General features: G+C 45.9%; 1 protein-coding gene and 1 non-coding gene across 3 annotated transcripts in view; one reads left to right on the top strand and one right to left on the bottom strand.

Annotated features, from left to right (window-relative positions):
- The window catches only part of IRAK2 (interleukin 1 receptor associated kinase 2), a 56,455-nt gene that overhangs the window by 23,440 nt on the left and 6,384 nt on the right, over nt 1–26,631 (top strand). The window contains exons 3-11 of one of the 2 annotated variants that reach the window (XM_045990949.1): nt 1,438–1,548; nt 5,798–5,922; nt 8,403–8,597; nt 8,681–8,745; nt 11,291–11,405; nt 13,130–13,239; nt 14,948–15,143; nt 18,840–18,902; nt 26,233–26,433. In XM_045990949.1, the coding sequence (XP_045846905.1) occupies nt 1,438–1,548; nt 5,798–5,922; nt 8,403–8,597; nt 8,681–8,745; nt 11,291–11,405; nt 13,130–13,239; nt 14,948–15,143; nt 18,840–18,902; nt 26,233–26,433 (1,181 nt within the window). The remainder of the gene's footprint in view (nt 1–1,437; nt 1,549–5,797; nt 5,923–8,402; nt 8,598–8,680; nt 8,746–11,290; nt 11,406–13,129; nt 13,240–14,947; nt 15,144–18,839; nt 18,903–26,232; nt 26,434–26,631) is intronic. The other variant, XM_045990950.1, reaches the window with a different exon arrangement.
- LOC123933342 lies at nt 22,288–22,389 on the bottom strand. Its single transcript, XR_006816572.1, has one exon. It is a non-coding gene; the product is annotated as a U6 spliceosomal RNA (small nuclear RNA).

Here is a 26,631-nt window from a genome sequence, read left to right on the forward strand (position 1 = left end):
GAAGTGAAGAGACAAGAGTTGTATTTTAGCAAGATGTGGCCTGGGCAGGGGTCTGGAGGCTGCCCCAGATGCAGGAGGCTGCTGGCCGGCGGAGACGATGCCAGGACAGTGGTGGGGGAGGCGAGAGGAAGCTGTGTCACAGACTACATGTGGGCTCTGAGGAGCTGGCCGGGAGCCGGTGTAGATACGCCCTCACACCACCTTTGGGGTTTCTCACCTTGGTGCAAAGGGGAAGGGATTCCTCTCAAGAACCAGGGAATCTCCACCCAGGCTTCTTTGGCCAGTCCTGCTTGTCCAGGCCGTGTGATCTTTGGCCAGCCACTTAACCTGCTCAGGCCTCAGTTTCCTCATTTCTAGTGGGGATAAAATGCAAACAGCTTGTGAGGATTTGAAGGCTGCACAGCTGGGTGCGGCATGCTTAGCGCTCTGTTGACAGAGGGGCTGTTTGCAGGTTCCCCATCTGTAAGACATGATTCCATGCTTGCGGAAGGGGAAACTGGAGGACCACCAGGCTTTCTTATGTAGGGGCTCCCCTAGGGACTTGGTGGGGTGAAGGTGTGTAACTTCCTCCCACGTTCGGGGAAATGTATAGTCGATGAAAAGCCCTTCCACGTCTATGTTCCCATTACCTTCCTCTTAACAGCCCTTTTGTTTATTTTTTATTTATTTCTTTAAAGATTTTATTTATTTATTTGACAGAGATCACAACTAGGCAGAGAGGCAGGCAGAGAGAGAGGAAGAAGCAGGCTCCCTGGTTAGCAGAGAGCCCGATGCAGGGCTCGATCCCAGGACGCTGAGATCATGACCAGAGCCAAAGGCAGAGGCTTTAACCCACTGAGCCACCCAGGCGCCCCTTAACAGCCCTTTTAGACAGGCACCCTCTCCAGATTATTTACTTATTTATTTGAGATGGAGCTAGAGCAAGTGAGCAAGCGAGTGAGCGAGAAAGAGCATGGTGGGGGGAAGGGGTAGAGGGAGAAGCAGGCTCCCCATTGAACAGGGAGCCTGATGCGAGGCTCAGTCCCAGGACCCTGGGATCATGACCTGAGCCAAAGGCAGATGCTTAACCCACTGACCTACACAGGCATCCCAGCCCTCTCTACTTTATAGCTGAGGAAACAGGCTCAGAGGAGAGGGTCTTGTTTAAGGTCACACCGCTGGTAGGATTGGAAGCCAGTTTTGGGTGACTCAGTGTCAGAGCCGGACCCATCACAGGAAATTGTAATGTCCCCCCAGTACATACATGGGGAGGCTGAGACCAGGAGGGGAAGAACTGACCCGGCCACAGTGAATTCAAGATGGAGCCTGGAACAGAGCCCGGGTCTCTGGCTTGTAGACCCCCATTTCTTGATGGCTTTCCCACTTCACTGAGTAATAGCTGCTTTTTCTACCTTTTTTCATGGAAACCAGTTCCTGAAATCAAGTCTTCTTTCCTAGACCTCCCAGACGCTGCGAAGCCAGGAAGGCCGTTGGCAGCTTCTGTAAGAAACACTGAAGAAGAACAGGAAAAGGGGCCTTCTATGGGTCCAGTCACCTTTCCAGGCCCAGGTATTTTAAATTAAATTTTTTAATTTAAAGAAAATGTTTTTAAGGAAATGTTTTATCTATCAAGATATTCAGCTCAGCATATAATAGCAAAAAATTGAAAATAACAAGGAGGATGGTAAAGTTAATGACAGTCAGTCAGAACAATACAATACTGTTAAAAATGTTGCGGATGTGTATACATACATGGAGACATGCTCATAATATATTATATTTAAAAAGTAAATAAAAGGGGCGCCTGGGTGACTCAGTGGGTTAAAGCCTCTGCCTTCGGCTCAGGTCATGATCCCAGGATTCTGGGATGGAGCCCGGCATCCGGCTCTCTGCTCGGTGGGGAGCCTGCTTCCTCCTCTCTCTCTGCCTGCCTCTCTGCCTACTTGTGATCTTTCTCTCTGTCAAATAAATAAATAAAATCTTTAAAAAAAAAAGTAAAAAAATGTCAGATACCAACAGAATATAAACTGCTTATTACTGTTTTTGTTTTGTTTTGTTTTGTTTTTTTAAAGATTTTACTTGGGGGGGGTCTTGGGGGGGACTTGGGGGAGGGGTACCATTATTCACACTATTTGCATCCGCATGTCCCTTCTCACCACCTTTCCCCGGGGGCCTGGCCTCCATTCTGCTCTGCTGTAGGCTCCGAGTGGTGAGCTGAAGCTCCCAAATCCAAGAAATCTCAGTTCATTGATGCTGTTCCTGAAGCCAGGGTCAGCATCCGCCTAGAGGAGCACAGCTGGGTGTGTGCATTAGACAAACCTGTATTTGAATCCCACCTCTCAGTTTCTGGCAGGAGAATTACTTAGCTTCTCTGTACCTCGGTTTCTTTATCTAAAAAGATAAAGGGGTGCCTGGGTAGCTCTGTTGGTTGGGTGACCGACTCTTGATTTCGGGGAGTCATGATCTTGGGGTTGTGAGATTGAGTCCCACATTGGGCTCTGCACTCAGTACAGAGTCTGTTTGAGATTGTCCCTCTCCCTCTGCCTGTGCCCCTCTCCCCACTCACGTGCGCTGTCTCTCTCTAAATGAATAAGTAAAATCTTAAAAAAATCAGGCACAGTAAGGAAAGCCTATGTTAACTTGTCATAGTTGCTATGGCAACATGTCAGTGCTGCTGCCCTCAGGTGCCCATCAAATGTTAGTTAATATTAGCAGTGTTCTGGACACCCCAGATAGGCTGAAGCTGGGAAAATAATTCTAGGCCAGGGAGTCTGAACGGTTAACTGTAGCTAAAGATAAAAAACAAAAACCAGGGCAGAACTGTGATCAGCAGTTAAAGACAAGGGAAAGTGGTCCTCAAGCAAAGGTGATACTGGTCAATGGCCATAGGGAAGAATTACAGTAAAGCAGGAAAATTCTAGGGGAATGCTGGCCCAGATGGAGGAGGGGATAGGGGTCACCAACTCTGTGTTCCTTATCTAGGGCTACTGCAGAAACCAGCCTCATCTGGAGAGGCCTTTGCACTAATATGGAAAAGGGGGTGGGGAGCTCCAGGGCAGGATGCAGCAACCTCCCTCCCCAGTGTTCTTGACTCATGCCTGGAGGGACCCAGCCCAGCAGAACAAGAGTCGGTGTATTCTGCTTGGGAAAGCCGACATTCCAGAAAAACTTCTGTAGGAAACGTTTTTCTTAGTAAAAGTTTTGGCACATGGAGGGTGAGTGCTTTGGAAAGGACATGTGTGAGGCTGAGTGTCTTGCCTGACCCAGGGCTTCCACCAAACCCTTACAAAGCAAGTCTAGTGCTTATCTGATTTGTCAGCTTTGCGGCATTGGCTCCAATCCCATTCATTTTCTCCCCAAAACCACAGGGATAATGAGGCCCTGCTTCAACTAGTAGCCCTTATATGTCACAAGAGCAGACCTCGGTGACACCCTCCTAACCTCAGGAGAATCCCAGGCATCAATCCAGCCCAGAAAGTCATGATTTATGTGAAGCCAGTACTGGCCTGCGAGTCAATGGGCAAAGGGAGAGGGACCATTTGCTCAGTGAGAACCCTGTGCTGAGGCCAGCTCTGGGTGGGGCCAGCATAGGGCAGAACTTGAGTGGGGAGGCGGGAGCAGCCTAGAGCAGCGGTCCCCAGGGCTTGGAGCCTGGCTCCCCGTGGTTCAAGAGAGCTCGGATGTTAGAAAAGATGTATATCTCATGCGCAAAAAATTCTGGGGATTTCAAGGCTATATACATCATATGTGAATTAAAGCGGATTGAAAGAAAAACATCAAGTCACTCACAGTGAGGTGGCACAGAGACACAGCTAACAATTAGGAGAGGGATGAACATGACCACAGTTTGGGGGCCCAAGCCAAGGGTACTGAGCCAAGGCTGAGAGGCAAGGTGTGGCTAGAGGCAGCAGGGGCCTGTCAGTAGAATCCCTGGGCCAGCCAGCAGAGGCCTGTATTGGACGAGGTCATCTGAGAAGCAGGAGGATTTTCACAGTACAAAGGCCTGAGAGAAAATATGGAAGGAGCTGGGTGAAGCTGGAGGAGGCTTGGGGTCTGGGTGAAGAAGAAGGTGGGCAGGTTGGGTGGGAGTGTCTAAGGCAGGCTCCCCTGGTGTCTTTAGGGAGAGCAGGGCCCTGGGTCTCTCCTTCTTGTCCCCTCCACACTTAGTCACAGGGGAGCAGCCTCTGGGAAGCTTGGGTGGATGTGGGCATGGATTTGAGAGTGTGGCGGGGCTCTCAGCTGTCTAGAGGTCTAGAACCATGGACTCGGAGAGAGGCTTAGGCTGCCCCTCCTCTTGGGCTCTGTGAGGATTGAAGAGGCTTAGCCGGCGTTAGGTGAGCTTTGTTTTATCAGTTGCCTCAGTTGCTAGTTTAGTAAGCCTGATTCTAGCTTCATCAGGGTGCTATTTTCAGTCTTCCAAATTAATTTTCTTTTTTATGGCCAAAGTTCCAGATTAATCCCTCATTTCCTGATGTTATAAACCAGAAATACCTGAAACAGGTGACTTGGGCCAGCAACCCTGGGGCCAAGGCCAGGTTCCCTTGGAGGGCTGGTGCCCAGTTACTCAGAGGCCATCCCAGTCATGGGGCCACCTGGGAGTTCCCAGATGATGACATCTGAAGCTTCTGGCTTCTGGCCAAGGCCTGCTCCTGCGTGTGTCGGCCACCATAGCTCGTCCCTCATGCCATCTCCGCCCTGGCTTGCACCCACTCTCATTTATCAGACTCCAGACTGCCTTGTTAGTGTTCAGGTTCATCCTTTTCTGATGCCCCTCGAAGAAATGTCACCTCTTTGACCTGGCTTTTACGTGACCCCAAACTACTCTTCAAGCCCTCTCTCTCCCGAATCTTCTTCATTCTCTAAGGGATTAAGAGCATGGATTCCAGGGATGCTGGGTTGACGCAGTCGGTTGAGCCGCCAACTCTTGATTTGAGCTCAGGTCTTGATCTCAGGGCTGTGAGTTCAAGCCCTGCCTTGGGCTCCATGCCCTGCATTGGGTGCCCTGCATGGAGCCTGCCTAAAAAACAAAACAAAATGAAAACAAAACCATGGACTCTAGAGCCACTGACCGTGCCCTTAGAAAGCTTTCTTCAGCTCTCTCTGCCTCAGTTTCACCATCTATAAAGAGAACATGGTAATAGTACCTGTCTCCTAGGATTGTTGTCATGGTTAAGAGACTTAACACACTGACTCATTTAGAGCAGGGCCTTGTATGGCAGTGGTGTTTGCTAGCTAAGCATGCCTGAGTAATTTCTGCATGCCTGGACTTGCCTGCTCTCATACCTCCCCACAGCCAGTCCCACACCCTCAGTGTCCACTATCCACTTTTTTGAAATCCTCTGTGAAACCCTCCTTGGCCTCCCAACCTGCTTGGGTGGCCTCTCTGCTGCCTCTGCCCTTGGAGGCTGGTTATTGCCATTGCTGCTGCAGAGGGGTTTTCTGGAAGGCGGGCTCCACAGCTAATCACCTCTGTGTCCTTCATTGCTCCTTGTGTGGGAGGTGGGCCGGAGTAGGGCCTGGAAGTCACACGGATGTCCCTCTGAAGCCGGGCTCTGCCACTGACTGGCTGAGCGGCCCTGAGCCAGTAGCCATCTCCTGTGCCTCTGTTTCTCCCCCGGCTCAGTGGGAATCATATATGGAACCAACCTATGGGGCTGTCACAGAGCTTCACTGAGGTGGCTCATGAGGAGCGTGTAGGCTGGCCCCTGGGGGTGTCAGGAAATAGCAGGTGTCATTAGTGACAAAAAGTGTTTGTGGAATGAAGGAGAAATTGGTTTGGGAACTGGTTGCCAACCCCTCCTGTCTTCCTCCTTTCTAGGGCACGGCCAGACCCATGGTCCCTCCTTTTCAGGGCCTGCTCCAGCCAGAGCCAACCTCCCGCCTGCTTCTGCAGATGCCCCTCAGTCCTTAAAAACTGACTTTCCTGTTTCATCCGATTCAAAGGTAAATCTGGGAATACTGCCTTCCTCCCCCCACCCCCAGCTTGTGGCTCCCACTCAACAATGCAACGTGCTGGGGCTCCTGGCTGGCTCAGTCAGGAGAGCGTACAGCTCTTGATCTTGGGGTCGTGAGTTCGAGCCCTACGTTGAGTATAGAGATGACATAAATGAATAAAATGGGGGGGAAAAAAAGACCAAAATGGGGGCTGGGGTTAAGGGGATAGGGAGAAAGGAATGACTCCAAACTTCTGAGACTAAATGCAGGCTGTTGATGTAGCTAGGTCCCGGGGCCCTGGGATTGGGGGTGCCCTTTACATGAATACATGTTTTTAAATGTGTTTTTCCATTCTGTGTGTTTTATGGGAGCTGATACATGGCATCTTTCTCCCCACAAAATATATTGGTTACATGTATACTAAGTCATTTGCTTACAAACCACTTCTCTTCTAACACTTTCCCACCCAGTACATGTCTGAATTAACCCGAATTTGCAGTGACTTGGGTCCAGGACTGCATGTGACCTTTTTTTTTTTTTTTTTTTTAAATATTTTATTTATTTGACAGAGAGAAATCACAACTAGGCAGAGAGAGAGGAGGAAGCAGGCTCCCCGCAGAGCAGAGAGCCCGACGCGGGGCCCGATCCCAGAACCCTGGGATCATGACCTGAGCCGAAGGCAGAGGCTTTAACCCACTGAACCACCCAGGCGCCCCTGCATGTGACCTTTAGGATCTTAGACACTTTTGCCTTTGTGGGCCTTTTCTTTCCTTCATGAAAAAAAAAAAAAGGATTATATTTTACAATTGCATTGCACAAAGATGAACCTAATCTAAGCTGTATTGAAAGATTAAAACAATTTCTTTGACTCTAAAAGTTCATTCTTATTCTTCTGGCTTTAAAAGAAATCAAAACATTTTTGTGTTTTGATTTTTTTTGTGCCAGTATCCTGGCAGGGTGCCTAGCGGAAAAGCCAATGCTACATGGGTCTGGTTAATGAGACTCTTCCATAAAGGAGACGAGTACTTAAGCATTTTTTTTAATACATAATTACTAATCTTCAAAGACAATTTACTAGTTGGTGGAATGATCATGGTATAGTGTTAAGTGAAATCACCAGAAGTCAAAACTATGTGTATGGCATGATTCTGATTTTATTTTATTTTATTTTTATTTTTTTTTAAGATTTTATTTATTTATTTGACAGAAATCACAAGAGAGGCAGGCAGAGAGAGAGGAAGGGAAGCAGGCTCCCCGCTGAGCAGAGAGCCCGATGTGGGACTCGATCCCAGGATCCTGAGATCATGACCTGAGCCGAAGGCAGCGGCTTAACCCACTGAACCACCCAGGCGCCCATGATTCTGATTTTAAAAAGAAATCCTGGGGCACCTGTGTGGCTCAGTGGGTTAAGCCTCTGCCTTTGGCTCAGGTCATGGTCTCGGAGTCCTGGGATCGAGCCCCGCATTGGGCTTTCTGCTTAGCAGGGAGCCTGCTTCCCTCTCTGTCTATGTCTGCCTCTCTGCCTGCTTGTGATCTCTCTCTCTGTCAAATAAATAAATAAAATCTTAAAAAAAAAAAAAAGAAATCCTGTGTATCTAATTTTTAAGAAATACTTTAAACTCTCATAGTAGTTCAGTGGATAATGGGATTGTGGACGGTATTCACCCTCTAATTTTAAAAAACTGTCTGTAAGAGCATAGATAGCTTAAAAAAAAGTTTAACCTTGGGGGCACCTGGGTGGCTCAGTGGTTAAAGCCTCTGCCTTCGGCTCAGGTCATGATCCCAGGGTCCTGGGATCAAGCCCCACATTGGGCTCTCTGCTCAGCAGGGAGCCTGCTTCTTCCTCTCTCTCTGCCTGCCTCTCTGCCTACTTGTGATCTTTGCCTGTCATATAAATAAATAAAATCTTAAAAAGAAAAAGTTTAACCTCTGTACACCTATTTTTAAGAAGGTACGTGACTGAGGGAGAGCTGCTTTTCAGAGACTCTCTCGGAATTGCATTTGTTTGTGTGAACCTAGATCCTGCTTCCCAGCATGTATACCATGTGTAGGACCCGGGGCACCAGTTCAGCTGCTGACCAGCTGTGTGACCTCACCTTAGCTCTCTGACCTACTTGGTTCTCACTTTTGTAAACTGGGGAAAAAGACAAAGCAAAAACCCCAGCCACGTGCTAGGAATATTCACATTTTAATTGATCTGCAGGATTACCCTTCAGAGTACTATGGTTATCTTCATTTTTGCTGCTCTGGAAACTAAGGTTCAGAGAGGTTAAGCTGCTTCCCCAAGGTCACAGAGCCAGTTAGAGGCAGAGCTGGGATTTGAGAGGGCCCTATCCATGTCCTATAAAGGACCGTTTCTCCTCACTGGACAAGAAGAACTCCCCCACCTCTTCAGCTTTGATGAGCTAAGATTCCCTAAGGTAGTAGGGAAAAAATAGTTTCCATATTAATCCCATACTAATCTCCATCTCTTCTGTCTGCATTCCCAGGGCTTTAGTACCTCCATTCCTAAGCAGGAAACACTTGTGAGCCGAGCTGAAGACAGCCTTTTCTGGAGCGAGGCAGACGTGGTCCAGGCAACTGAGAACTTCAACCCAAACCACAAAATCAGTGAGGGGACCTTTGCTGACATCTACAAAGGGCAAAGGCATGGCATGCCATTTGTCTTCAAGAAGCTCAGAGAGGTGAGCATTTCTTGGTTTCAAGTAAGGGGTGGAAGCTCTTCTGGCGAGCCTGGATTTTCATGTTTCATTGTCTTTTCCCACAGGTGGCCCACTCAGGTCCAGGATCAGTCGAAAAATTCTTCCAGGCAGAGGTACAAATTTGTCGCAGGTAAGCCTCCCCTTTGGAAAATACTTTACTTAATGATGACAGCTAACCTTGATATAGTGCTTCCTGTGTGCCAGGCATGCCTTCAAATTCCATATGTAAAGATTCACTGAATCCTCATAAGAACCTTGTAACATTGCTGCTCCTATCAGCATTGTTTTGTACATGTGCACATTGAGGCCCAGAGAGGTTAAGTGTCTTGTCCAAGATCGCACAGCTAGTAAGTAGCAGAGCTGGAATTTGAACCTAGGTTGGTCTGGCTTCATAGTCCATGTTTTTTCCATGAAGCACCTACATGCATAGATTAGAATTATCAAATTCTCTTGGCTCGCTTGGCCCAGCTCTTTCCTTCCATGGTGGAAGAAATCTGTTTCTATCCCATTTTTTGAGATGGTCAGAGATTTACTGTTTCCAACTCCAATGGCAAATCCATCTCAAAACGGTATATGCCCCAGAGGAGGACTTAGCAAATGATGCCCGGAGGCCCAGATCAGGCCATGCCTGTATGTGTGTGTAGTCTGATTGCTAAGAATGGGTTCTCCATTATAATTATAAGAAGAAGATTTCGTGATACGTGAAAAGTATATGAAATTCAGATTTCTGTGTCCATGGTAAAGTTTTATTGGAACACAGCCACACTTACTTATCTCTGTCTTCCCTCTGGCTGTTTGTGTGGGATAGTGCACTGTCCAGTGGTTGCCGCAGAGACCTATTGGCCTACAAAGTCTAAGATATTTACTGTCTAGCCTTTGGCAGAGACTTTTTTTTTGAAGACTTATTTCTCCATTTTGAGAAAGAACAGGGAAGGGAAGAGAAAGAGGGAGAGAGAGTCTCCAGCAGACTCTGCGTGGAGCGAGATCACTACCGAACTGGAAACGAGAGTCTGATGTTCAGCCGACTGAACACCCAGTGCCACCCAGTGCCCCGACAGAAATTTTGAGCCATAAAGTCTTGAGCAATAAAGATCTTCAAAAGCCCTCCTCAAACCTGCTCATTTTACAGATGGGGAAACTGAGGCTGAGAAGGGAAGTGAGCCTGCCTGTCCCAGAGCTGGCAGGGGACTGGCAAAAAGAACGGGAAGGACGTGGGGAGACTTGTTCTGGCTCTGCCATCACTGACTGATGAATTTAACAAAGGCCTGTCGGGCACCTGTCAGGCGCTGGACGCCTGCTGTCATTCAACCTTGGCAAGTTGCTCTCTGGGTTTCCTCTGCCAACACGCAGCCTTGGGCGAGGAATGTGTGATTAGTGTGGAGTGTCTTAAGAGATAAAGAAAATAATAAATAAGAAAATAAGAGTCACCTGTTTTCCGTAGCACCTATAAATGACTACTTCTGTGTTAGTATTTTGATATATTTAATCTTTTCTCTATTTGTACATGTGTATGAATAAGCACACACATATTTAATCAAAAAATGAAAGTATAATTCCCCTTTCCATTTTTCAAAGTACTTCCCCGAGTTGACAGACATCCCATTCATTGACTGGGCAGCTGTGGGTTGCCAAGGCTTTTTTTAGTCTTAGGGAAGATACACAGTCCCTGCCTTGGGAATGTTTTTGGTCCAGAAGGGATTGAGTGTAAATGACTCTCAATCCCTGTATGAAAAGTGCAGTATTATGGCCTGCGGGGAGTGGAGGAGGACAGGAGGGATTGGCCAGGAGTCTATTACAATAGTCCTGCAGAGCATCCATCAGGGTCTGACTCAGGGTAGAGGAGGGGTGAACTCTCCCCAACTCAAGGGGACAGTTGGAAAACTGTTTATGACCATGAATGCTGACCAGTTAGATGGGGAGGTAAGGAGGTTTCCAGGAAACTGCATGGAGACTGCATAGGTGCCTTTTTGGGATAATAACTGGGCACAGAGTGGGTTTGGGACCTGTTGAGCCGAAGCTTTTCACCTGAGCATCAGAATGCAAACAGACATTCACTTCTAGAGTGTAGGAAGGGGCTGCAATGAGAGATTTTGGGGGGCATTCCCCATAGAGGTGGGAGATACCTAGAGACAGCTGATCAAACAAGATGATGAGCTGAGCTGGGGGTACTGAGCTTTCAGAGAAAGGCAGAGGAGGAGAGTCTTGGTGGAAAAAGCCAGGGGAAAGCAGTCAGAGAGGTAGGAAGAGAGTCAGGAGGGAACAGTGACTCAGAACCTAGGAGAAGAGGATTTCAGGGAAGAACCCAGTCCTGGGAGTGCCAACAGCCCTGCGATCTGATCCTGCCTTCCCTGCATGCCGGTCATGACCGTGAACAAGTTCCTTAACCTCTAAGCCTCTGTTTCTAGAAGATGGGCTAGTTAGGGTGTTCTGTGTGGCAGAGCAGTGAGGTAGGGTAAGTCTGAGCTCCTTGACTTCACGCTTGTTGAAGGCAGGCAGTTTTCATCTCTCTACCCTGGTACTGGGTCTTCAGGGATCAGAGCATTTGGTATCTGGGAAGTCACTGGTGACCTCATGGGTAGAGGGGGCCGAAGAGGGGTGGGAGGTGAGGAATTAGAACAGTCTTTGTCTATTCTTTCTGTCTGACTCCTCACCTCCGCACTAATATGTGATTTCAGATGCTGCCATCCCAACGTCTTACCTTTGCTGGGCTTCTGCACTGGAAATCAGCTTTGCAGCCTGATCTACCCGTACATGGCTAATGGCTCTTTACAGGACAGACTCCAGGGTCAGGTAAGGGACTGGGTCATGGTCAGAGAACAGGACCAGATAGCATCCAGTTAGGGACGCAAGGTTTAAGGACTTCCGGAGGAGAGAGGGGACATCTAGAGAGAAGTTAGGCTGGGATAGATAAGATCTGGCTAAACATCTTCAGGTAAAAACCTATGAAAAAATTACTTGACAAGAGCAAGACAAAGGTATCCCATAGTACTAATTTTATTTAACATTGTTCTGGGGGTGCTAGTCAAGGCAATAGGACAAGAAAAGTAGTTAAGAGATACAGAGTATGGAGAAGTAGAAGCAAATTTTTATTTGTAAAAATGCTATTCTATTATATAGCTATTTGCTTGTGTCCTTATGGGCTATCTCTGGAAAGATGCAAAAAACTGGTACCTTGGCTGCCTCTGAGGAAGTGAGCTAGGTAGCTAGGGCGTGGGAAAGGGAGGAATTTTTACTATATGCCCTTTAGTACCCTTCGCATGTTACAGCATGTGAGCATAATACCCATTAAAACTACAATTTTTAAAAAGATTTTATTTATTTATTTGACAGAGAGAGAGATCATAAGAAGGCAGGGTGTGTGTTGGGGGTGGGGGAGCAGGCTCCCTGCTGAGCAGAGAGCCCAATGCGGGGCTCGATCCCAGGACCCTGAGATCATGACTTGAGCCGAAGGCAGAGGCTTTAACCCACTGAACCACCCAGGTGCCCCTAAAACTACAATTTTAAAACAAATCTCCCTCCCATAAAATCCTCAAATAGGAGGAAGATTTATTCCCCAAGAGAATTACTGCTTCCCTTAACAGAGACCAGACAAAATGGTTATTCATGGTATAATAATGATTTTTCGGTTTGCAACGCTCTTGCTGTGTGCAAAACACCACGATAAAGGTTTTACACTTGTCCCCTTCAGGCCTAGCTACAACTCAAGAGGTATCCCCCGTTTTCCAATAAAGGAGTTTCTGGTGCAGAGAGGCAAAGCAATCTGCCCAAAGGAACACAGCTGACAGGTGTCAGGGCTGGAATTTAAATAGGTCATGTGGCTCTAAATTTCAGAGTTTTTGAGAAGGAATCTGTGAGCAAGGCCAGCTCTAAGAGGATGTGGGGACCTATGATGGGGCTTGAAAAATAAGTAGTGGTTGAGCCTGGAGTTTCAGTCCTGGAACAACAGTGCTTGGGGGTGGCGGGCATTTTAGCTCAACCTGCAATCCCCACCAGCCCCCATGAAGTCTCCCCCAGTACACATAAAATTGCCATTAGGCCCATGCGCTTAGTGTGCTAACACAAGCTCCTCATCCCCTCTCCCAGGCGCCCCCTCCTAGAGGAAAATTCCAGACCTGCCACTGTATAGCCGTGATAAAAACAGCTGCAGGTTCCTGAGCGCCCACTGTGTGGCAGGCACCATGCTAGGGGCGTACCGTATACTCATATACCATACACCCCCTACCATATCATCCTCTGAGTCCTTAGAGCAACCCTAGAGAGGCATGGGGTTAGCTAAAGCAGAAATCAGGGCTCAGGGACATCGAGCGTCTTTCCCAGAGTCACACAGCTAGTGCGTGTCTGAGCTGGGATTTACATCTAGGTCTCCTGTTGTCAGAAGGCCTGCCAGTACACCGTGTTGGTTGAGTCCCCTCGCAGAGGATGTGATGGTCTAGAGGAGAGACGGGAGTTGGGAGCTCGTTGGGACTTGGAAAAGGCAGAGGTGTGACTGATTCTCTCCCTTTTTCTTAACTTAGGGAGGCACGGACGCCCTCCTCTGGCCCCAGCGCGCCAGCATCTGCTCCGGGCTGCTTCGTGCTGTGGGGCACCTGCACAGCTTGGAGATCATCCATGGCAATGTCAAGAGGTGGGGGAGGGGGTCTCTCAGGACCCTGCTGAGGGCCTGCGCTGCGGGGGTCCAGCCGCACACAGTCCTGCGCCCCTTCCTCTCCCTCGGTCTCTCTTGCCCTTGGATCGCTCCTCCCACCCCACCTCCCCTGGGTCTCTTCTCTCTTTCTTTGTTATTCGCTCAAAACTCAGGGTTTCTGCTGTCCCTACACACTGCCTCCCTGCCTCCATGCTGGTCTTTTTTTGAGCTGGTGTTTTCCCAGCACATACCCCACACCCCTGATGCCTTTTACTTCCAACCCAGCAGCTGGTCTGGACCTGATTCTGGAGCTTTGGGCCAAGGCCCCTAGGATTTTGAGCTCCTCACTCAGCGTCTTCCTGGACACCCACCCCTCCTTATGTATCTGTTGGTAAAAGCAGCTCATGTCAGGGAAGCTTCCTGCAGGGTGGGTGTGCAACCCAGTATCTTAGCACCATGCTCCCAAGAACAAGAGTCCTGTCTGGGGACTGGCAGCATGGAGAGGCTCCAGAAAATACCAGAAAATCTGGCATAACTGACCTTGAAACCGTAGAACTCATACTTCCTCGAAGTTTTCCATTTGGCAAGTGGAAGCCTTGTCCTCTTTTTTCCTCCCTGATTCTTGCCTGATTACACAGACAATTGTAGTAGCAAGAAAGAAAATGAAAGGGTGAGAGGGTGAGAAGTCATTCTGGCCCTGTGCCCTGACTTCTTCAACCGCTGCCCACACAGAAGTCCTAACCCTAAGGGGGCACTGTGTGTTCTTACCAATTCATATTTTCTTTCTTACCCCTTTATTTAAACAAGGCAAATCCTTCCTCATGTGGCATGCCATCATTTTTAGTGACTTCTTAGTTTTCTGTTGAAGGGATTGGCCCATAATTTACTACCCCTAACTACCCCTAATAGTGGATATTGGAATTGATGTCTTTTTTTTTTTTTTTTTAAGATTTATTTATTTAGTGGGTGGGGGAGAGGCAGAGGGAGAGGGAGAGAGAATCCCAAGAGCGTGGAGCCCAGTGCGGGGCTCGATCCCACGACCCTGAGATCATGACCTGAGCTGAAACCAAGAGTCGGACGCTTAACCAACTCTGCCACCCAGGTGCCCCTGATGTCTATTTTTTAAACAACTGTTTAGGGTTAGTTTGATTATTTTTAATCCATGTAATTTGTTTTCTTGTTTGTTTGTTTTTCCCTTTGAAGTAGCTTCTGAGAGTGTTGACTCCCACAGGTCAGATGCCCAGGTCCGAGAATGTTTTTATTGTTCTTCATAGTCCCACGATCTGGGCAGGACCAGTCACGAGGGATCATGGCATTGAGACTTGAGTCAGTCAGGCCAGAGCCAGGGCTCACAACAGTGTCAGAGGGGCTCAAGCCTGCATAGCCCACGGTCTAGACAAGCTGAGGTTGATGAGGGTTTGACATCTGAGGGGGTCGGGGGGCCGCACCTTGCCGACCACCCCAAAGGCCATTCCTGGGACAGCACAACTAATCTCAGCTCCGTCCTCCTTTGCTGGTGGAAGTGCGTTTCCACTCCCTTCCCTCACCGGGACCAGGTCAGAAAATCCAGGCACAGGGTCTAAAGTGACTCTTAACTTGCCAGGGCCACTGCTGCTTATTGTGAAGTTGTTCTCTGAAAGGGTCTCCATGGCAACCTCTTCCTGTCCAGCTCCAAGTGAGAAAGTTCTCTCTGCTTTCTTTCCCACAGCTCCAATGTTTTGCTAGACCAAACTTTCACCCCCAAGTTGGCTCATCCAATGGCTCACCTGTGTCCTGACAACAAAAGGTCAAGATACACCATGATGAAGACTCATCTTTTCCAGGCCTCAGCTGCGTATCTGCCGCAAGATTTCATCAGGGTGGGGCAGCTGACAAAACGAGTGGACATCTTCAGCTGTGGAATCGTAAGAGCTCCCTTCTCCGCCTGGCCTTGGGCCTGTCCTCCTTTGTCCTTCCCACAGCTCCTTCGTAAGCAGAAGATGTAATAGAGCCCCCTAGATATATTCCATCGAAGTAAAGTAAGGGCTGGCAAACTATGGCCTGGGGCGTATTTTGTGCAGCCTGTAGCTAAGAATAGTACATTTATAAAAGATGCTAATAAAAGAAGAATATGTGGGGCGCCTGGGTGGCTCAGTCGGTTAAGTGTCTGATGTCAGCTCAGGTCATGATCTTGGGGTCCTGGGATTGAGCCCCATGTGGGGCTCCCTGCTCATTGGGGAGTCTGCTTCTCCCTCTCCCTCTGCCCCTGCCCCCTGCTCGTGCTCTTTCTCAAATAAATAAATGAAATCTTAAAAAAAAAAAAAGAGAGAGTATATGACAGAAATTTGGTTTGTGGCCCACAAAGCCTAAAATACTTACAGTCTAGCCCCGTTACAGAAAAAATTTGCCAGCCCTTGAAGTATAGTTACTCATGAGTGTCCAGCTCTTTCCTTCTCTCTTTTCCAGCCAGTCAGCCATCTAGTGGTCTATCCCGTTGACTCACATTGTCCATCCATCTGTCCAGTCATCCATTCAACTGTTCTTCCAATATCCATCCATTGAACAGCCACCCATCCATTTAGTAACCATCTGTGTATCCTTCCTCCCTCCTCACACCGCCATCCTGTCATCACTGTGTGCCAGGCACTGGGAATAAAAACGAAACTAAAACACAGTCCTTCCCTCAGGAGCTCATGGTCTGAGTATGGCAGTCTCCAAAGTATATTTCTGTGGAACACCCTTGAGGTCTCTGTAGGTTTGATGTATTTAAAGGGTTTCATGGCCAAAGAAGTATGACCAATGCTGGGTTAAGCAGAGTCAAGCAGATTTCTTTACCATAAAATTAATCAGAGACTTTAATATGGTAATGAGCCTTTAATCTAATTTAGTTGTGAATTCACCATAGCTGGGCAAATGGTATGCAGCATTTCCCAGAATCATTTGACTGTGGAACCTTGTTTCCTCAGTCTCTCTCCATACCAATGTCCCATGGAACCAAGTCTGGGAAATGCTGGCTGAGGAAAGTGACGGTCTCTGGTTGGCCTTTGTCAGGAGCAAACAGCTGCCTCTCAGACTGTGACTTCTCTCTCCTCTCTAGCCTCAAACTCTGTGCATCCTCTCTCTCTGCCCCATCTCTTGTCTGTCCACCTCTCCCACTCGTGCCCTCCCTGAGCCACACTTTGCTCTGATCCTGACCTCTAGATGTCAGATTCTACTCCCTTCTATCTCCCATGGGCTCTTCCGGTTTCCTTGTCCCCATCAACTCCGCTGTGAGTGGCTCAGTGGAACTCAGTGGGGCCAGCCAAGGCTCTTGCTCCTCTAAAAACCAGCAGGACTGAACCCTGAGGCTGCCAGGCAATCCAGGGCAGAGTGTGAGAGTGTGGGTTTGAGTCCCAGCTTAGTTACTTTCAGCTGTGTGACCCTGGGTACCTGATCTGTAACTCTGGGCCTGTTTTGTCCTCTGTGAAAGGGGTTAGTGACAAATATGGAGACTAATACGATAATGCAAATAGTTAGCAGGTACCCTATACTTACCAAGAGGAGTATTGCGGTGGTAGTTGGTATTCCTACCTTCACACCCTCACTTCTGATTTTTGTTTACCCCTCACCTTTTTTTTTTTTTTTTAAGAGAGAGAGTGTGAATGGGCAGAGGGAGAGGAGAGAGAGAATCCCAAGCAGATTCTGTGCTGAGTGCTGAGCCCTGAGCCCAATATGGGCTCCATTACACGCCGCTGAAATCATGACCCGAGCTGAAATCAAGAGTCGGACGCTCAACCAACTGAGCCATCCAGGCGCTCCAACCCTCGACTTTTTAATTCAGCTTTTTTTTTTTTTAATTAGTTTATGCATTCTGTGCCCACTGGCTCCCTTTACCTCTTTTTTTCTCAGCTCTGCCACTGACAGTGATTCTGAATTCTGATCCTTCCTGTTGGGAACGCTGCATTTCTTAGTGTTCTTGTTGTTGTTGTTTTGTGAGCACTAAATGGGCTCTCTAAAAGGTTCAGCACAGAGCCTGCCTGTGGAAGAGGCAGAAGGGAATGTCTGTGTATTCATTACCCCTTGTTCTTTCCTCCCTTCCTGGCAGGAGCTGGTTGGGGAATCCCTTTTCAGTTTGCTCCCGTTCACGCACTGCAGGGTGCCCTCTGCTGCCCCCTGCTGCTGGCCACTGCCGGTCTGACTAACCCATCAGGTCCTTCCTCTGCGGATAATTTCTTTTTTTTTTTTTTTTTTAATATTTTATTTTATTTATTTGACAGAGAGAGAGGTCACAAGTAGGCAGAGAGGCAGGCAGAGAGAGAGGGAGAAACAGGCTCCCCACTGAGCAGAGAGCCCGATGCGGGGCTCGATCCCAGGACCCTGAGATCATGACCTGAGCCGAAGGCAGAGGCTTAAACCACTGAGTCACCCAGGCGCCCCTCTGCGGATGATTTCTTGGCAGTAAATGTGACTATTCTGACTTGGGAGAGAGATTTGAAACTCAGGGTGGGGTACTCACTTCCTTATATTCACAACCAGCTGATCACCATTTACCAGGTAGGGATGCAAGCTCAGATTTTAGTCCTTTAGCGATTAGGGAAGAGAGTCAGAATTTGAGCCCAGGAAGGCCTGACTGTAGAGAGCCCTTAACCACTATGGTCTGCTGAGAATTTCTGTTCAAAGCAGGTTTCCCCTTTATGAAGACACATATCATGGTTTTTCAGTGTGGTGGTGTCTCACACTGGTGTAGAGCTCTGCTCCTTCTGTGAGTGGGTGAATTAATGAACAGATCATGTTAATAAAGGCCTAGGATGAAACATGCTTTAGATATCACTGAGACTTTCGGTGTAGAATAGACTTTATGTACATGGATTCCTCCTTTCCTGCAACTGATGTAGCAATGCTTGCTTACCGTTTCTGATGGGTTTTTATTTTTATTTTTATTTTTTTAATTTTATTTATTTGACAGAGAGAAATCACAACTAGGCAGAGAGGCAGGCAGAGAGAGAGGAGGAAGCAGGCTCCCCGAGGAGCAGAGAGCCCGATGTGGGGCTCGATCCCAGGACCCTGGGATCATGACCTGAGCCGAAGGCAGAGGCTTTACCCACTGAGCCACCCAGTGCCCCTTCTGATGGGTTTTTAAATGAAATGATCTTTAAAATATAGTGTGTGTGTAGATACATGTATATATACAAAAATTTGTGTGTGTAATACACATTTATATATAAGTATATAGTATATGTATGTAAATATACATATTTACACATGTATTATTTATATATACATGCATATTTTAATATAAATATACAGTATGCATATATAAACATATACATTATGTATTTATATGGCTACATATAGACATATAAAACTGATGGTAATGTGCACACGTTTGGTTTCCATCCTCCCTGACTTGCTGTTTGTTCAAAGCTTCTATTAGCGGCTGGGTGGTATGTTTAGTTGGAGGAGGTATTTAGTAATATTCCCACGTTCCTGATTTTGGGCAAGTGTTTATACTGGCAAATGGCAGAGTCGGGCCTGGAGCTCCCCGCCTTTGTTACTAAGAAGAGTCATTGCTCTTGGCCTCCATCTCTAGCCTGAACTTTTGCTTGAGTGTCTGAACCATGCTAACTGCATATTCTCTGCAGGTGCTAGCTGAGGTCCTCACCGGCATCCCTGCAATGGATAACAACCGAAGCCCCGTTTACCTGGTAAGGGAACAAGTCACTTCTGGCTTACAGCTACTAGGGGTTGTGGCGGGGGAGGCTCAGGAGGGCAAGGACCTCCACAATAACCATTTTACAGATGGTTATGAGGTCTCAGTCTGCAACTTGATTTGCAAAGTAACCTTAACCTCTCCCCTCCCTTACCAACCAGCCCATGGTTACTTTTTCATGATAAGAGAACTTAGAATGTTTAGGGGAAGCCCGTTTCTTCTCTCTACGCGTCTGGCAATGATGGAGGCTTTGTCTTGAATTTGGTCAAAGTCAGTCCTCTTAAGCAGGTTCCTGTAATAAAAGCAATAGTTTTCATTTTGTAGGTTCAAAGGTTTATCTTTCACATAGGTACACATACAGGGTCATTTCAAAAATGTAACAGTGGAGCCAGACTCTGTTCGGCACTTTCTCAGTCATCACAAAATCCCACTGAGATTGATAGGGTCACGACGTTCACCTGTCCTTGAGAAAAGCAGTCTCTGAGGTTCCCCCGAGGTTTCGGCTTTACTCGGTGTCAGAGCCAGACTTCTACATCAGGTCTCTGGCCTGCAGATCCTGAGTACTTAACCCCGACACTGCTGACTGTTCAGTTCTCATGACAGTCCAACCATATGAATTCAGGATTATCATCACCCCCATTTTGCAGATGAGAAAACTAAGGCCAAGGTAAAGACACTAATGTCCCACAGTGAGATCTGTGGTAAACTGGGATTTGAAGCCATGTCTTCTGCAGAGTTCCAAATCCTGTGAAAGCTCCACTCCTCTTCCTCAGTTTGAGAAGAGGCACCTTTCCTGACTTGATGTCGAGGCCATTAGAACAGCTGGCTTTTTTTGGTGACTGGGCCCCCACAATATCCCCTGGGACCTGGGGTAGGGGAGCTGAAGGCCTTCTTACCCACAGAAAGCCATTCCACTTTTGGAAACTGGGGCCCCAGTTATTACCAAGAGGTGGGGTTCAGCACCTCAGATGTGGTTCAGGGCAGTTTGAGGTGGTTTCTCATATTCTGACAGTTTTCTTGAGGTGAATTTCCTAACAGTTCTCTGGGTGTCCCTGGATGAACGTTGCAGGAGAAGAAGTCTTTTGAGATACTTATGTGAAATTTTCCAGAAGACGTTTTTGTTAATGTTTTCTAAAAATGTGGAGGAAAGGACACCTGGCTGGCTCAGTCAGTGGAGCATGCGACTCTTCATCCTGGGGCTGTGCGTTCAAGCCCTGGGCTGGGCGTAGAGTTCACTTTAAAAAAATGTGAAGAATATAAGTTTTAAAAAATCTTAATTAAAAAAATTAAGATTGAGCATGCTTTTAAGATTCAAATCGGAGGTGAAACCTCCTAGCACCTAGTGTGGTCCATGGTAGGAGGAAGTAGGCCTCTCTTCCACCCCCGGGGGAGTGTCTGTGGCCACAGTGTTTTCCAAAGGTCTTTGGGGGGTTTCCATCAAAATTCAACATGGGTGCATCTTCCGATGCAGTAATTTCACTTGTACAATGGGACACATACATACAAGGGAGAAAAGACAGATGGACACGGCCTTCTCATTATAGCGTTATTTATGTTAGTAAATAGCTGCAAACAGGTAAAATGTCTGTCAGTTGGGAGGTGGTGAAGGAAATTACAGTATAATTACATACCATGGTAATTCCATGAATTATTTGTAAGTAAGTTTATGATGTTTATAAGTAATAAGAATGAAGTGTATAATGTGATTAATTTTGACACATGTGTATATCTTTGAAATCGTCACCAGGTCATGTTCATGACCTGCCTCCTACCCCGGAAGTTACTTCTTCTCCTTGGTAATCCTCCCCTCCCACCCCTCCCATGCCCCGCCGTCCCCCGCCGCTACTGATCTGCTTTCTGTCACTGCACAAACTTCCACTCTCTGGACTTTCATAATAAATGAAATCAGAGAGAGTTGGCTCTTTTAGTGTCCGGATTTTTCCACTCAGCGTGGTTAATCTGAGATAAGTCCCATGCTCTTTGTGTGAGTCCATAGTTCATTTCTTTTTGCTGAGTAATTTTCCAAGGCAGGGTTGTGCCACCGTGTGTCCACTCACCTGTTGATGGCCATTTGGTGTGTTTCCAGTATACCCCTATAGCTGCTAGGTACTTTTCTGTGCGTGTCTCACTATGACATGTGCATTCATTTCTGTTGAGGTATAAGTTACACTTGTGAGGAGTACAGAATGGTACACAGTTTGGAAAGTGTGGACAGTTATGTAACCAAGACCACTATAATCAAGATATGGAGTGTTTTTCATCATTCCAGAAAATTCTCTTGGGCAAATTTATAGTCACTCCCTTCTCCCTGCTTCCTGATCTAATTTCTTTAAAAAAAAAAAAAAAATATATATATATATATATATATTTATTTATTTATTTATTTGACAGAGAGCGAGTGCACACAAGCAGGGGGAGCAGCAGGCAGAGGGAGAGGGAGAAGTAGGTTCCTGCTGAGCAGGGAAGCCTGATGTGGAGGTCCATCCTAGGACCCCGGGATCATGACTGGAGCTGAAGGCAGATGCTTAATTGACTGAGCCACCCAGGCTCTCCTCCTGATCTAATTTCTGTGCATACAGTTCTTTTTTGGAGTATCAGGTAGATGGAATCATAGAGTATATACGTGTTTGTTTCAGGCTTCTTTCACTTTGTGTTGTGTTTTGAGATTTATCCTTTTTACTGTGCATTCTAGTCATCGTTCCTTTTATTGTTGAGGAGTATTTCATTGTATGGATGTATGACCATTTGTTTATCCATCAGTTGTTAGACATTTGGGATGCTTCCAGGTTTTGGTCTTTCTGAATAAAGCTAACATAAATGTTCTTATTTAAAAAATAAGAAAAATATGTATGTTCTGACAGGGAACTATTTCTAAGTGAAAAAAGCAAGTTCAGAAAAGTATATGGTTTAATCCCATCTTTGGTTATAAATAGATGGACAAATAAAAAAAGTTGTGTCCTATATTTTCTTGTTTATAAATTGGGGATAATGATAGTACCTAAGAGTACCTAAGAGGGTTTAGTGAACATTAAGGAGTATGTACCTAAAACAGGACCAGGGGCGCCTTGGTGGCTCAATGGGTTAAAGCCTTAGCTTATGATCTCCATCTGTTAAAAAAAAAAAAAAAATCTAAAAAAAACCCCAAACAAAACAGTACCAAAAACAGTGACTAGAACATAGTAAGAACTATATGTGTTAGCTATTACTATTATCTGTTTGTTTTTTGGGATATACATTTCTGTTGTTTATTAACATGTAATGTATTATTTACCTTAGGGGTACAGGTCTGTGAATCATCAGTCTTACACAGTTCACAGCAGTCACCATAGCACATACCCTCCCCAATGTCCATAACCCAGCCACCCTATCCCTACCTCCCCAATGGAACACTTCACAAATTTGCGTTTCATCCTTGTGCAGGGGCCATGCTAATCTTCTCTGTATCCTTCCAGTTTTAGTATATGTGCTGTCAAAGCGAGCACTGTTATTTTTCTTTTTTAAGGTTTTATTTATTTATTTGTCAGAGAGAGAGCACAAGCAGGGGGAGCGGCAGGCAAGGAGCCTGATGGACTTGATTCCAGGACCCTGGGATCATGACCTCAGCCAAACCGACTGAGCCACCCAGATGTCCCTATTACTGTTATTTTAATACCCCTTAAGCAGTTGCTTGCTACTGTAATTAATTATTATAGATATAAGTAAATATGTAACCAAAGTGATTATAGCTATAGACTTCTTAGCAGAAGGTCTTGGGTAACATAATCTGAACCATTAGCAGGTATTACCTTTGTTGAGTGAAAATAAGGAGATAATCTGTGTACTTGGTTCAGAAAACCCACCCACACAGGGTAGCGATACCATGCTCTATCCTCCCCTTCCCGGACCTCACGCATAGCCAGTTTTTGAAAACTGTTTTTGTTATGGACAATTTCAAATATGCACAAAAGTAAAGAGAAAATTATAAGGAATCTCCATACATGCATCCCAATAGTTATCAACATTATTCTTTGGAACCAAAAAACCTGTGTGTGTATTTTAAAGCATGTGCCAGATATTATGTTATTCTACCCATGAAATAATTTTCTTAATTCCTTAATATCATTTAAGGCCCATTCCATGTTTAAATTTCCCAAGTTGTCTCAAAAATTGCTTTTAAAATTTGGTTTGTTTGAAACTAACACAAAGTCCACATGTTACCATTAATTATATTTCTAATAAATATTTTTAAAAACTGAAAAAGGGGTGCCTGGGTGGCAGAGTCAGTTAAGCATATGACTCTTGGTTTCAGCTCAGGTCGGGATCTTGCCCCATGTTGGGGTCCATATTCAGTGCAGACTCTGCTTGGGACTTTAAACACCATGATACCTTTTAGAAAAACATTTAAAAGGCAAAGCTCGCATGAGAGAATTGTGCAAAAGGGCATTCATAAAGGCAGCCCTTGCCAGCTGGAGGTTTTTAGTTCCAGGTAGTGAAGTCCTCATGGTGTCAGCCAAGTAGGTATTGCTGAATCCTCAGATGACCCATTTTCTGGCTGGGGAAACTGAGGCATAGTGGGGACTGTCTTCTTTTGTTTTTGAAGCAAATATCACAGCCCATGCCTGATAATCTCTCTTAATCTTTTGTTCCCCAGAGCTGTAGATGTATTTTTATGAAAACCTGCATAAAGTAATAAAAATAAATTTAGTTTTACATTTAATGAGGGACTTGTTAAAAATAATAAAATTACATAGAAAAGAGAAGAAACTTCGCCAAAAAATAAGTTAGTATGTACAACTTGTGAAAACATTTGTGAGGTACTTACTATGTGCCAGACACTGTTCTTGGGGTTGAGGATACAAAGGTGAGCAGGAGTTCCCTCCTGGAACTTTCATTCTCGGAGGGGAGAGCACACCATATTCAAGTAAATGAGAATGTATGTAATTCCAAGCCAGTGATATGTGCTATTAGGAAATGTGAAATAAAAGGTGCCTGGGTGGCTCAGTCGGTTGGGTGTCTGCCTTTAGCTCCGGTCATGGTCCTGGAGTCCTGGGATCAAGTCCCACGCTGGGCTCCTGCATTGTGCTCTCTCTCTCTCAAAAATAAATAAATAAAATCCTAAAAAGAATAAAAAAGAAATGTGAAATAAGGTTAGGGGATAGAGTGGAAGAGCAGGGAAAGGAATATTTTAGGTCAGGGAAGGCTTGGAGAAGGTGGCATCTGAGCAGAGATGTACTGGGATGTGAGGTACTAGGACGTGGTGAGACTTAGAGGAGGAGCATTCTAGGCAGAGGGAGCAGCAATGCAAAGGCCCTGGGGCAGGATGAGTTTAGGTGCTTCCAAAAATAGCTAGAAGCCAGAGTGACTGAGTGCAGTGAGTCACAGGGGGAGGAGACAAGATGGGAAAGGACAGCAGGTGCCAGACTGTCACAAAATCTGGGGTTTCTGATGGCCATATTTACAGATGGGAAAGTGGGAACTCTTGCCATTAAAAATGACACAAACAAAAACTCTTAATTTTAATATTTCTAATTATAAATGCAAGACAGGCTTGTTAGAACATTTAGTAAGTACAGGACCTTGGGCACCTGGGTGACTTAGTTGGTTGGGTGTCTGCTTTCAGCTCAGGTCACAATCCTGGAGTCCTGGGATCGAGCCCCACGTCGGGCTCCAAGCTCAGTGGGGGGTCTGATTCTCCCTCTCCCTCTGTCTCTCCCCTTGCTGTGCTCTCTCACTGGTGCTCTCACTTATGCTCTCTCACTCTCAAAAAAAAAAAAACCCAAGACAAAAACCAAAACCTATATATAACACATAGAATATACATGGAAAATTTATATATAGATGTTTTATTATTTATACAATAAATATATCACAAATATAAATACATAAATGTAAATGTTTCATGTTAATGTAAATAGATTAATGCACTATATATTATACCAATCAATATTATACATAATTACATATTTTCTTATATTTAATCAATGTATTTAATATATTTGTAACATTTATATATTTGCAAATATGTAAATATATACTTATGAAATATTATGATCAATTTATACTATATAAATGTGCTATATATATATATTAAAATTTATTTATTTGGCAGAGAGAGATCACAAGTAGGCAGAGAGGCAGGCAGAGAGACAGAGAGGAGGAAGCAGGCTCTCAGCTGAGCAGAGAGCCCCATGTGGGGGGCTCGATCCCAGGACCCTGGGATCATGACCTGAGCCGAAGGCAGAGGCCTTAACCCACTGAGCCACCCAGGTGCCCCTGTGCTATATATTTTTGCAAAAATATGTAGCATATCTTCTGTTATATGCATAGTTCAAATTCCTGCTTTCTATATAGTATAAAATGTTATAAAACTTATAGGTAAATACAAAATTTATAAAATATATAGATGTTTATAATGTTTATATAGCAGACCTCCTATTAAGTAAACAGGGGTTGGGGTGCCCCGCTGGCTCATTTGGAAGAGCATGCAACTCTTGATTTCAGTGTCGTGAGTTCCAGACCCATCTTGTATAGAAATTACTTAAATAAATAAAACTTAAAAAACAATTATGCTTCTTAAACTTTAAAAAATAAATAAATATGTATGGGTCAGAACCTGCATCCTAAAATGTGTATTTCATATCATAAAAGAGCTCACCTGTAATTGCTACTAAGATTAAATTATTAATATAGGTAAAGTGCCCAACATGTAGTAGTATAGAAATGGTGGCTATTAATTATTATTATTAATTTTTATCATTAAGAGACTATTGAATCTTCACTCTGTGTTGAGTATCATATGTATATGTATACATATGCTTCAGATGTATATTATCTTTAAAAAAAATTATTTCAGAGAGAGAGCCCATGAGCACCAGCTGTGGGGTTGTGGGGGGAGGAGAGGCATAGGGAGAGGGAGAAGCAGACTCCCTGCTGAACAGGGAGCCCTACCTGGGGCTGGATCCCAAGACCCCGAGATCATGACCTGAGTCCAAAGGCAGACACTTAACTGACTGAGCCACCTGGGTGCCCCTAGATGCATTATATCTTTTAATCTTTGTGTTAGTCTTATTATCCCCATTTTCCTGATGAAGCAACTGAGGCCTAGGATAAGCCCCTGCCTTTGTTGAGTGTACTATGGAATGCCAGGTATGTGTAGGGAATTTAGCAATTCTCCAGTTCTGGCTTTTTCACTTGTTTCTTGGATCCTTGCACTTATTTTTTAAAATCCTGTTTTCTTTGAAGTTTTGCAGGTCTGGTGCGGTTGCGGGGGTGGCTAGGGCCCATGCGGTGGAATCCCACATCCCTGCAGCTCACACGGGGGTGTTCATATCTTGTTCTTCCCACAGAAGGATTTACTCCTCAGTGAAATCCCAAGCAGCACCACTTCGCTGTGCTGCAGAAAGACGGATGTGGAAAAGGTGATGGCTGTGGAGATCTGCCAGAAGTACCTGGAGAAGAGAGCCGGGAGGCTGCCAGAGGACTGCGCTGAGGCCTTGGCCATGGCCACCTGCCTCTGCCTGAGGAGGCGGAATGCCAGCTTGGCTGAGGTGAGCCTCACTTTCAGCCTTTTCCCCCGTGGCCATGGGCCCCTGACCTGGATGGCCTCACGGTTCTGCTTTACCAGGAACTGGGGCATGGCTCGGGATTGAGGCCTTTACGTAGATGTCATTTCATAAACCAGTGCTGTATTTGGTTGCAAAGATCGTATTGGACCTCACAGAAGCAAAGGAGAGAATCGAATGGAT

This window comes from Meles meles, chromosome 20 (genome assembly GCF_922984935.1).
Source record: "Meles meles chromosome 20, mMelMel3.1 paternal haplotype, whole genome shotgun sequence".
Classification (NCBI taxonomy): Eukaryota; Metazoa; Chordata; class Mammalia; order Carnivora; family Mustelidae; genus Meles; species Meles meles.